The sequence below is a fragment of the Echeneis naucrates genome, chromosome 10 (assembly GCF_900963305.1).
Source record: "Echeneis naucrates chromosome 10, fEcheNa1.1, whole genome shotgun sequence".
NCBI classification, from domain to species: domain Eukaryota; kingdom Metazoa; phylum Chordata; class Actinopteri; order Carangiformes; family Echeneidae; genus Echeneis; species Echeneis naucrates.
The window spans coordinates 16,256,043-16,268,095 of record NC_042520.1 but is presented as its reverse complement, the minus strand read 5'-3'; the positions used below and the strand labels follow the sequence as shown (position 1 = coordinate 16,268,095).

Sequence of the window (12,053 nt, the reverse complement as noted above, 5' to 3'; positions counted from 1 at the left end):
GCCTCTGCTGGTGTAGCCAGATTTGATGTATTTTATTATCTTTTGCTTTAAACAACTCCGTGTTTGGAAGGGGAACACACGCCGAGCAGGGTGCCTGACATTTGGGGCGCACTTTTGGAGACCGGACGGCCGGCAGCAGAGCGCACGGCGCGCGTCCTAACCGGCATCCCACCTAGACGCGGCTGCAGCTGACCGGACGGGAGGATGAACGACACGGACACATTGTGCAAAAGCAACCAAACCTACAACCTGACCGACCCGGCATGTCTGGACCTGGCTCCCCAGCCCTACGACCACATCGACATCGCCACTTTCATGCACATCTTCCCTTCCATCTATGGCATCCTGTGCTCGGTCGGAGTCATCGCCAACGCGCTGGTCATCTACGCGGTGGCGGCCTGCAAGAAGAAAATGGTGTCAGACATCTACGTGCTGAACTTGGCCATAGCCGACATGCTCTTCCTGCTCGTCATGCCCTTCAACATCCACCAGCTGGTCAGAGACAGACAGTGGGTCTTCGGAAACTTCATGTGCAAAGCGGTCGTGGTGGTGGATGTGAGCAACCAGTTCACCACAGTGGGGATTGTCACTGTGCTGTGCATTGATCGGTAAGTGTGACACAGTTGTCATCCTCCCAGATACTCAGTGTTGTGTTGTTTTTCCATTAAAGAGCGGTGAAAGCATAATTATCCGGCCTTCAATACTGCCACGACTCATAAAAGCAACACTGATAACAACGATATCAGTCTACTGGTAATAAGTATAAAGCTAGAGGTGTAACCCCCCCACAGACCCTCTAAAGTTATCATTTGCCTTCTGAGCCATAGGGACATCATGTTTATGGCAACAATGTTTTACACTTCTTGTTAATGACCTGAACACATGCAGGATGTCTAAATGGGTCCTTAGTGTCTGTCTTTGAAGGTGATCAGAGCTGTTGGGCTGTTTTCAGGGCTTTGCTGTCACGGGTCTTCAGTATTGGGTAGCTAACCAGCTAACTGTGCTGTGTATTGGGCAGGCATTGGACCGAACAAGATCCTTAATTCTTTAGAAATAGGCTATTTTTGTCATTCCAAATGTACGTGTTTATTTCACCACATACTATATGGCCATATGATATTTGTTCAAGTTAAACAGCCCCGCAAAAAAAATCTCATAACACAACGGAAATAAAAAAAAATCATTCATGACAGCTTACAGCAGAGCAACAAGTATTCCACATGAATAACTTAGGAGTGATTAAATGTTTCATTTGCCATCAAAATTCATCACAGTGAAGACATTAACTTCTTATATTGCCAAAACCCATCTATTAAAAAGGCAGTGATAATAAAAATAAGTCTCCTTTTTTCCCTGAGACTGCCAACAAAAACAGCACTGTCATAATCAATACAGGAAAACTATCTTGCTGCACTGTGTAATTTTATTTTGTAGGGGTTTTGTGGTTCACCCCATCCAGTTACCCAATTAGAGTGCAAGTTATTTCTGGTAATGTTAACCGAGCGTGGATATGGAGGCAAATTAAAGCGTTCACATGAAATTCTTTAAGACTGCAAGATGACTTGATCACTACCAAGTATTTTAGTGCTGATACTGTCACAGGAAACAATTCTATATTTGCTGTAATGCTGCTTTTTTTAAGAGATGGAGAGATTAATAACATGCACCTACACAGTGTGTGTCAATTCATTCTTTTTCTGTACGACTTAGCTACTTCTCAAAACTCAGACAATAAAGTGTTCACCATGCGGTCAGTTCTGACTAGTGATGGGTCGGTCGCAAACGATACGCCTCTTAGACTCGCTTCATTTATTTTTATTTTTTTATTTTTTTCTGTTGAAGCCGCACGTGATTGGTCAGCTACATGAGCACTGAGCAGGAGGGGGAGGGGCCAACCACAGCACAGAGAGAGAACAGTCACTAGCACACCCACACAGAGACGCTGGAAACAGGTGGGCAGTGAAAATGACTGGCAGGAAGAGAAGCACAATTTTGATTCATTCCAGTTTCATTGATCAAGCCAAGCAGAATGGGTGACCAAGGCTTCAGTCTGCCCACGCCCTGCACATGCGATGGCACGGAGACTGTACTATGGCCACATCCGTCCCCTCTGAGTGAATCTTCTAAAAAACAGGGCAAATAATTAGACAGAGCTCAAAGCTGAGGCACTTGGCCTTTATCAATGCCAATCTTCTCTAAAGACTAGCTGAAACCCTTCACCTGATTTTCTTTTTGTTTTACACATTTTTATTTAGATTTTGTTATAATGTTGGATACGTTTATACACCCTTTCATTTGTTGTTTTTGTTCTTTTTGTATTTATTGTTGTTTCACACTAAATAGTTAAAAGTTGATAAATAAGAATACAATTAGACCTTTGGACCTTTTGTCTAATTGAGAAGGGTCCTTGTTTTTCTACTTATTTATGCGTATTTATTTTTTGTAGCACTCTGCTCCATGTTAGGTGTAATAAGCTATATGAATAACGATTATTTGATATAATGTATTTTTTAACATTTAGTAATTCATTTTATATATAATTTTACATTATTTATGGTAATAAATGAATTTAAGCAAAAAAAAATCTGAGAAGCCACTTGAGAGCAGAAAGAGTCTGCTCTTTTTAGTGAGCTGTGCCAAAAAAACTGGCTCTCTAAACAGAGCCAGAATTCCCATCACTAGTTCTGACAGTTTAGTCACAGTAGGTTTTGATCACAGCTGAGACAACAGACCAACCGGGTCACAAGTTTAGTAATGACCTGCGCATAATTAGTTAATGATCACATGAACATCCACATCAGCTTTTGCTGATGAAAGAATTACAAAGTATTGATTTGTGGATTAGGATAATAGGAGAATTTAGCGGGTGATTGTGGGGACATTTGCTAGAATATCAGTATGTTAAACGATTTATTCTATATATTTTTTTGGCCATTTAATTTCTAACATTTTGATAAGATACCAACAAAGACAGAGACAAAGAGTTAGGCCAAAATAAGAGCGACAAGGTACTGTAAAAAAAAAAGTAAAGAATTAAAGGAAGTACTGATAACTAAAAATAAAATTAAAAACTGTAAAAGAAAAAAAAGGGGGGGGGGGGGTGGTGTAATGTCAGCTCTTCCAATGCACAACAGTCCAGCCTACCAAGGGGTTACAGGAGAGGGGTGTCATTGGTCCTTGACATGCTCTAGTACTGGGCTCCATATCCCAGAGTACTTCAGAGAATCGTATCTCAGTCTCTCCACATGAAGAAAACTTGTTTACTCGATTATTAAAAGCTCTCTGGAAAGGTTGGAGGGGTCAGAGTAAATTAGACATGTAGAGCAACTGAATTAATTTATTTTCTTCACTTCCATATACCCTTAGTCATAGCACAGTGGTCATTCATTTCCTTTCCCAAAGTGTGAAATCAATGACCAGCCAAACAAACTAAAATAAAAACAAAGCAAGCTCCAAATGGAAATGGTATTAATTTACTTCTGCTAAGTCTGATTCTCTGAATGATTAAATCGTCATTTATCATTGCATTCATCACTTTACTGAGTACATAATACAGAAAGAATGTAGTTTTCAAATGGTATTTGTTAAGGAGGGAAAAAGGCCTGATCTGTGTTTGTGCCCTGCTCTAAGGAGGTGACTTCTTCCTCACAGGTACATTGCCATTGTTCACCCCACCTCAGAGAGGAGGACCATCCACTGGACCATCATGATCAATATGCTTGTGTGGCTGGGCAGTTTCCTCCTCACCATCCCAGTCATGATGTATGCCAAGGTTGAGCGCCGGCACCAATTGCAGGTCTGCATGATGTACCTGGATGGGCCTGAGGATATGTACTGGTACACTTTCTACCAGTCCGTCCTGGGCTACATCATCCCCCTCATCATCATCAGCACCTTCTACTCACTCACCCTCTACCACGTGTTCAGCTCCATTCGCCGGATGAGGCGTAAGCAAACTGTTTGGGCCAAAAAAGCCACCAAGATGGTCCTGATGGTTATCGCCTTGTTCCTGATCTGCTGGTCGCCCTACCATGTCATTCAGATTATCAACCTGAGCAACAACACACCTAGCGTTGCCTTCATCTACGCCTACCACATCAGCATCTGCCTCAGCTACTCCCACAGCTGCATCAACCCGCTCATGCTGCTCATCTTTGCCCAGAACTACCGTGAGCGACTTTGCCACAGAAACAAGCTGCACAGCTCCCAGCATTCGTCCAAGCTCACAGCAGTGAAGACAGATGGTTCCAGTGCAACCCACAACCCCAGTTACCGCTGCACCGTCATCTAATCACAAAGAGCTGTTATTTTCTAGGTACCCAGAAATGTTTTGCCATGCACCTCAAAAAAGTAGCAGCTTGACTAATGGTGTTACTTTTGAAGCAATACTTCTAAACTTTTTCACCATGAACCACAAGCAGCTGTATCATCCAAAAAACACAGTTCATGTTCAAGGTTTTAAAAAAAAAATAAAATAAATTGCTGAGAAACAGAGATTTGACTCTGGGGAAAGAAAACACATAAAAAAAAGAAAAAAGGAAAGACTCAAAAGCCAAAACTAGAGGGAATTTCTGAGACTTCAGGCATGTGAAGATGAGAAGGGACACTGAGAAGTGACTCGGGCGTAGCTCTCTCTTTCTTCTGAAGAGGAAGTTTATTCAAACCTTTATCAACCACAGATTCATCTCTGTGTCATGCTGATCAGCCACAACACTGAAGGGCAGCTTTCAAGATCTTTCGCACGCAAAAAGTCTAAAATATCCTGATAATTACTGCCGTTTCCCTATGGTGGGCTCATGGTGAAATTAAAACCCCTTTAATCACTGTAATGGTGACATTTTCAGTCTGAATAGATGTAAAAAATAATCATTGCAGCCACTTTCTAATTAAAAAAATCCTTAAAGTTGTAACAAATTGCTTCATTATAGTCAACGAACAATGAAACCATTCTTTATGGATAAGCTATAAGCAATTAACAGTAACAAATCAGGGCATTTAAATTGTTTACAATGTAATTGGCAGGTGTTTATCCTTTCCATGTTCTAATCATTTTGTTATAAATGTTGGTAAGCAGTTTTCAGTTTAATATATATGTTAATAAGTTGTCAATAAATGCATTTTCCAGTTCATCTGTAAAACCACACACCTTGTAATGTTCTTTTAAACCGGAAAAAACTGTCTCTTACTAAAATTATACTAACTAATCATTAATCACTAGAAAGTGTTTCTCAGCTATCTGACATGTAAAGATAGAAAGGCATTTTCTTGCTGGTCAGCCTACAGAAATATTTTACAGCAGATCCAAACAACCACAAAATTGTTCTTTTATTTGTGTTGCTGAACAGCTGATGAAGCATTCCTATTACATTTTAAGAGGAATACTGATGCTCATTGTGGACGCAAATTCAAATTGTGTGATTTTTATTTCATCTAGTCTGCATTCAGATTGATAGCAAGGCCCTGAATCTTTTCGTTTCAGGGTAATTACCGGAAAATGGAGTGTAAAACACCAAAGACTGCTTTATGACTAATGCTTACGAAAATAAAGACAAGCAAGAATCTTTACAAGCCTACGGCGGTGCAGATTTTTGAAAATGTATTTCTTTAAATCATCGACATTGGAATCAACTGCACAAACACAGCAATGGATAGCTACATATTGACAGTTGTTATTTAGGAGGAAAGTTGGTGAAGCAGAGCATGATAAAATGGATAGTGTGGTGGTCTTTTCAATGTGGAACTCATCTGTATTCACTGACTGCTTTTTTTTTCTTTTCAAATGCATTTTTCCTTCATTGAGCTTTCATAGTGGGCGAATGAGTACAGTGATGTTGCAGAGACAGAACACTGAATGAAGGACAGGCAGTGCTGCTGTGTTGTTATTTGTCCGATTGTGTATTTGCATAGTGAAAAGTGAGTGGCTTTTGTCATTATGGTTATTAAGTACTTTTAAAATGACATTGGAGAACTAAATGTGGTACTGTATGCTGTTTATCCTGGACACAAATAACATGTACATGTGCTCAAGCAGCTGTGTCACATTGGGGTATGTGTGAATATGGAAGTTTATCGGCATTGTTTTGCTTTAGTTAAGGCTGGAAAACCAGCAGAGCAAGGAGGAGGGGTCAGAGTTACATTAGTATGTGGTAATTTGATAATCAGCCTTTTTTTCTGGTAATATTTTCCAATAACGCTTTATAAATTGAGAACCAAAGAGCTCTTTTTTTTTTTTTTTTTTTAACTCAAGGCTTCTGTATGATAAAATTGTTTTAACACCTTAAATTGGAAACTCCACTGATTTGGTATGAAAGGGTGAGTTATGAAAGACAAAATCAAAAACCATGGTACCATCTTTCAAATGCCCCACCTCCTGTTTGCAGCACATGCTTTTTGTTCTAAACTGCAAACTCAAGACAAGATAATCCCCGATGCCATCCCAGTGACACTGTGCAGGTTGTTTCTTTAATGACTTCATGAAAAAAAAAAACAGCAGCGCTACAGAGGACACGGCACTACTGTCAGTTAAATTAACCAACAGGGTACATTCTTTACATTATTACCAGAATGACTCATATAATCATTTATTTTTTTATTTTATCATAATTGACCTATTGAGATGGGTGGCTCTTTAACAAAGTTACACCAATTCCTTCTTTGCTGCCAATGTAAAGGAGAGATAATTCCCGTGGCTGCTACAGAGACCTTTTCTTCTTGACCATACACATAGCGCCATTTTTCCTGGAATTTGTCCTGTCAGTCATCAAGATAGGTGGAAGTCCCCTTTAAATGTCCATCTAACATTATGTTTACTCAGTGAATATTCCTAAATTAAATTGAGTCTCGTCAAATTTTAACAAACTAACTTGAGCTTCTGATTTTCTCTCTGCGCTCTGACAGGATGGTAAATCGAGCCCTGACTTTTCAATGGTCTCTCTCTTTGTTTGGTTTTGTTGAGTATATTGATGTTTTGGTTGTTGCCGTCTCATCTGTCCTGTGAGCTCCACTGCTATGTGCTTGTTGTAGTCACTGAAGATTGTAAAGCTTTAGATATGATACTGATATTACACTGAATACTTTTGACTCTCAGTCATTATCAAAGTTGAAAATGCAGCCTGTACTTTTGATAGTCATTCAGGAGGCTATATTCTCATTGAGTTTAATACTTCGCTGCTTTTATTTGTTTTATTTCAACAGCAGTACAGAGGTGACATATGGGATCTTCCCTTAACTGGCCTAACCTGCAGCAGACAGCACTTGACTTTGCTATTTACGGTGTTTCCCATAAGCTCCTTAAGTTATGTATGGCTGCAGCAGGCCGCTCAGGGATGACAAGTGAGGCGGTAGAAAGGTCTGTAGGAAAATAACAAGTACTGTCGTCCGCAGTGTTGACATCTATTTGCCTCATGTTTGTCTGATGTTGATGAAGGTGGAAAGAGTTTCAGAGTCGGTGTCTGGGATTTTCAGTCATGGAGCTCGTGGTTATTTATCCTCAAGAAAAGTTGAATAAAGGGCAACTGGATTTTTGTTTTATATCCCTGGGGACATTTCACCCCTCATCCAAGTGGCTAAACTGGACAGAACCTCATTCAGTTGCTGTCTTTTCACCTTTTTCTTGGGAGTTTTAGAGTCTCAAAACAACAAACTAAAGTCACCTTGAATGAGACATGAACCTCAACTTCGATTAATTTGATTCTCAGTGTAATGACTGTAGATTCAGGGTGGAAAGGACGAGACTACAGTAAAATGCCCCCTGAACTATACGGAACTTTAGGAACAATACCATTTTCCTCTCCCTGTCATGAAGGTAACATTATGTATGATCCTCAGCGTAATTTGATTTAAAAGTTATGAACACAGTTGAACAAAATTATCATGTTTTTCCACTATTTAAGACATTTCAGTGGGCGAACCTTTGACCGTTCTCTTTCTCAGGCTGGAGTCAGGCTTGCTGTTTCTGCTGCCAATCTTTAATGTAAACTAAAATGGCAGTAGAATCATGCTCATCGTTTAAGTCTGACCATAAAAAATGTTTTGGACGGTGGGACCCACATCGACACAGGGAGAACATGCAAACGCCACACAGAAAGGACTGAATCTTCTTATTGTGGGGTAACAGCGCTAACCACTATGCCACCGTGCTGCCCATGTGCTTTTCTTTTAGAATAAAAACAATCTTTTTTTTCCCAAAAGCAAAGTAAAAAAAAGTCCTGTTGTTATTCAGTCTTTCCAAGCATATGCGAATTTGTCTCTGTCAACCTTTTCAAATATGATTTTCAGCTTTCTGTTCACAAGGAGTTCTCCCAGCTTGTGTGTCTAGAGTTCATTTTTGAAGGTAAAAGACTTCTACATGTCGCTCTATGAGCAGCACCTACTCTGCAGCAAAAATGCATTCCAGTCCTGATAAATGATTTGACAGTAGTCCTTTTATGATCTGATGAAACACACAAATCACATGATTTTCTCCTCATTTCTCCTCTGCACTGACCCCCCCAACCTTCAATGAAGTAGATGCCGCCGACTCCCAAGGGAGATGACATAAATCACATCATGGATTCTTTACAGTCATGTTTTCTTACAGGAATAGCTGTCATCATGACATCATAAAATATTCACACCTAACAAATTGTCCACTCTGAATGGTGCTGAAAAATTTAAGAAAAGTCACTGCAAATAAGGTTTACGGGGCTTCTGATGCTGCAGTAGCACAGTGCCATCGCAGTAACATTAATACTTGATAAAGTAGGATGGCCTCCTCAAAAGTTTGGAAAGTTGGACTACAAACATACAGGATAGACATTTTGACCCCACATCCACACCCAAATGTCAGCTTTTACAGCACTGATATTTCTAGACTGTCAGGGACAACTGATAACTACTGAGCAAGCTCAGTACCTGGCACAAAAATGTAGGATCAATCCAAATCTGACATTACTCCAGTTTCAGTGATATTTGCTAAAAAAAGCGGAATTCCCGGCTGAGTAAAGTAATATATTTGTGTTTTTGCAGGTTTACAGCTTCAGTAGGAAACAGTGGGATATGGACTGATTGGCATAGACAGAGTAAAGAGACCAGCACTAGTCTTTTCATAGGATTGTCTTAAAGACAGTATCCTCACCATTTCAGCGATTAATGTGATCAGACATCAGCTACTTTGACCGAAACAGAGCTGTTTCCTTTCAGTGAGGGAACAAGTATGTGAGAGAGAGAGCGTGAAGAGGGAGTCCACCACCATGATTAAAGGCATGTGTGCAGTTTATCATCAGAGTGTGTCATCAGACTTCAGTTAGGCTCTGAACTGGTTCATAACCTTCCCGAGGCTGCAGGTGCAGAGAACCACAGGCCTGAAGGGAATGAACATCAGAGAGTCAAGCACCAACAACAGCCTCTTATCACATAGAAATCCCACTTACACAGAACAGAACACAGAGAAAAATCCAATACGGGAGTTTATTTATGTGCATGCGACAAACTGGATGACTGTACTCCTGGTGAGCAAAACCTGGACAGCACATTCCATTGTACTAAAAACAGTAATCCATTCCTTAGATGAAAAATGTTTTTGGGTTTCCTGCTTTTTTCGTTTTCAGTTGGAAAATGACAAACTTGTTCATTGCAGGCATCAGTTAGAATAAAATATAATAAGCTGTCCTCACTTTACCATCATGCAGACACTTCTGATCCCAGAGAGGACTGACAGTTTTGTCCTGTAACTGCTACACAAACATACTGATCATGTTTCTGAAGGTCATTTGTGTTTACTTCACAGTCACAAATACTGAGAGACAGTGTGTTAGAATCAACTGTGGTGACTTTTGGAAGTTGTTTTTTTTTTTTTTTTTGCAAGCAAAGCAGTGTAGATGAAAAGGGAAAAAAATGTTTTCAAGTTTATCCCTCAGTGTGAACACAGCCTAAAGCCCCAGCTTACACACACACTGCTCACCTACTGTGGCAGCAGCACTGCCTTTATGTCTTCCAAAACGTATCAGAAATCTGGGAGGTTAGTGTTTATCAGAGCTTATCAGACACATTTTTCTCACAACTCTGTAGAATATGAATCCAGGATCTTTTAGAGCATCCCAGAGTCAAGAGGTCTTGTGATGCTGTTTGAATTTTCCACCCACAAATGTTCCCAAAGATGTTCAGTGGGGATGAAGTCTTGTGACTGATGGAAACCCATGCAAGGGAACAATTCTTGTTATTCCTTGGACTGGAAGAGCTCATAAGATATTTGTTCTGAGAGGCTCCTGGCAGCGATCTCTGTGGGGATGATCCTTTACATGTCACTGATTTCATATCCACACTGTTTGACTGAAGCTCATAAGTGCTGCTGCATCAACTCAATAGGTGGTTGTCTCGTTCCATGCTATGTTTAAACTTAGAATCAAAATATATCTAATCTAAAAGAAATAAAATTTTGGTATAATCAGTCTGTATTGTTATACCTTGGACGTCTGTTTTGTTCCATCTTGTAAAGACTTCTTTCTAAACTTGATAGTGCTTCTTGTTTGTTTTTGGGTAATAAACAGATTTCATTAGCTGAAAAGGTCAGCCAATAAAAAATTCCAAAATTGCTTTTTAGCACTAAAGACAAACTTCAATTCCCAAATGTTTTATTCTCTTGATAATATTACAGTCAGCAGTATAGTTTTACATCCTGAGCCAAATTAAAGTCCCATTAAAACTGACAATAAGGTGTATCAAGTGAATTTGGTTAGGTAACTTTATTAAATGCCAGATGTGCACAGTGATGACAATAAACACAAATTAAACAGGTGCCTTCTGACAAAATGAAAGGCTCTCTACATTTAACACAACCGGCCAATCACAAATGACGCCTCTAGAAACAAGACTGCCAAAAATGAAACCTTTAACACTTTGACAAACATGGGACAACCACCTTTACATTAAAACCTCCTCAACGAACCAGAACCCTCATTTTATGACAGACCGTATCAGTAATAATCACTCAGTAAATCCACAATAATGGATTTGTAACACTGTACCACAGATGAAATAATGTTTTATTGTGAAGTTGGAGCAACATTTTTACTGCGTAATAACAAGCTCACAGTCAAAGTGTGACCATCAAAGTGATTTTTTATTTTTTTTTGCACTTATGATGTTCTCCTAGAAAATGAATGTGAGTTTGTCTTGGGAGTTAGCAGAACCCATCATTATGGGGATAGCAGTTGAAAAGTAAAAAGCTGATGATAGAAGGTTCATAGCATGCATCGATGATCTGCACTGGGGGCCATTTGTGCTCATGAACGAAACAGCATAAGTCATGTCGTCCGCTCACTTAGCCATAATGACTTCACTGGTACACCTTCCTTCAGGCCTGGCCTAAAACAAATTTGCTTCCACAAAGCAACCCCTGTATTACCAGTATTCATGAGCTCTGACATTAAAAAAAAACAACAACAACATAAGAAAAATCAGTGCAGTCTTTGTTGGGAGAATGTTTTGCGCAATGCCTGCATGACTTAACATGACTTGAGAAATGATGGAGTGCACAGTGGTCTCATTAAGGCTTTCAGAGAAGCATCCTTGGGAGCAAGTCTCTCTGGGTGAGACAAACTGAACAGCAAGCTTTTCAGCAGGGTTTCCAATCAAGGTCAAGAAAACGAGATTGTCAGATATATCATGGTCTAAAAATATAAACAAGGAATAAATGTAACATGGCAGCATTGTGTTCATTTCTCTGGAGGCTGGATGTGAATTACATAAATCACTTTATCGAGCTTGTGGAGTTTACTCTGTGACCCTGAGTGCAGAGCTGTTTCCTGTGCTTGCTGTCACACTGCAGTATTTTGAAAGATAACTTTTAGGTCTTTTTAGCATTTCAGGTTTTTTTTTTTTTTTGTTGTTGTTGCTTTTTCTATGGTTGACATTCTCTGCAGCACACTGTAAATCATTTTAAAGATAATCCAATTTATGAAATGGAGCTTCCTGCCATAAAAGAAATTGAAGTTAATTGAGCTTAAACAGATACTACTTTTTCTTCTTCTGCCTTGGGACTGGATGTTTGTCACTTGATGTTTCATGCCTCTGAC

At 39.7% G+C, this 12,053-nt stretch overlaps 1 protein-coding gene across 1 annotated transcript; it reads left to right on the top strand.

Moving 5' to 3' along the window:
- The first annotated feature begins 204 nt into the window (after window positions 1-204).
- mchr2b (melanin concentrating hormone receptor 2b) lies at window positions 205-4,336 on the top strand. The gene is made up of 2 exons (XM_029513045.1): window positions 205-608; window positions 3,652-4,336. The coding sequence occupies exons 1-2, from the start codon at window positions 205-207 to the stop codon at window positions 4,289-4,291; spliced, it is 1,044 nt and encodes a 347-aa protein (XP_029368905.1). The 3' UTR covers window positions 4,292-4,336.
- The last annotated feature ends 7,717 nt before the right edge of the window (window positions 4,337-12,053 follow it).

What these genes read in the sequence shown, in the direction of transcription:
- mchr2b (XM_029513045.1), top strand. Translation starts at nt 205, where the DNA reads ATGAACGACACGGACACATTGTGCAAAAGCAACCAAACCTACAACCTG. An exon ending in ACTGTGCTGTGCATTGATCG is followed by an intron (nt 609 to 3,651) that starts GTAAGTGTGACA and finishes TCTTCCTCACAG; the next exon opens with GTACATTGCCATTGTTCACC.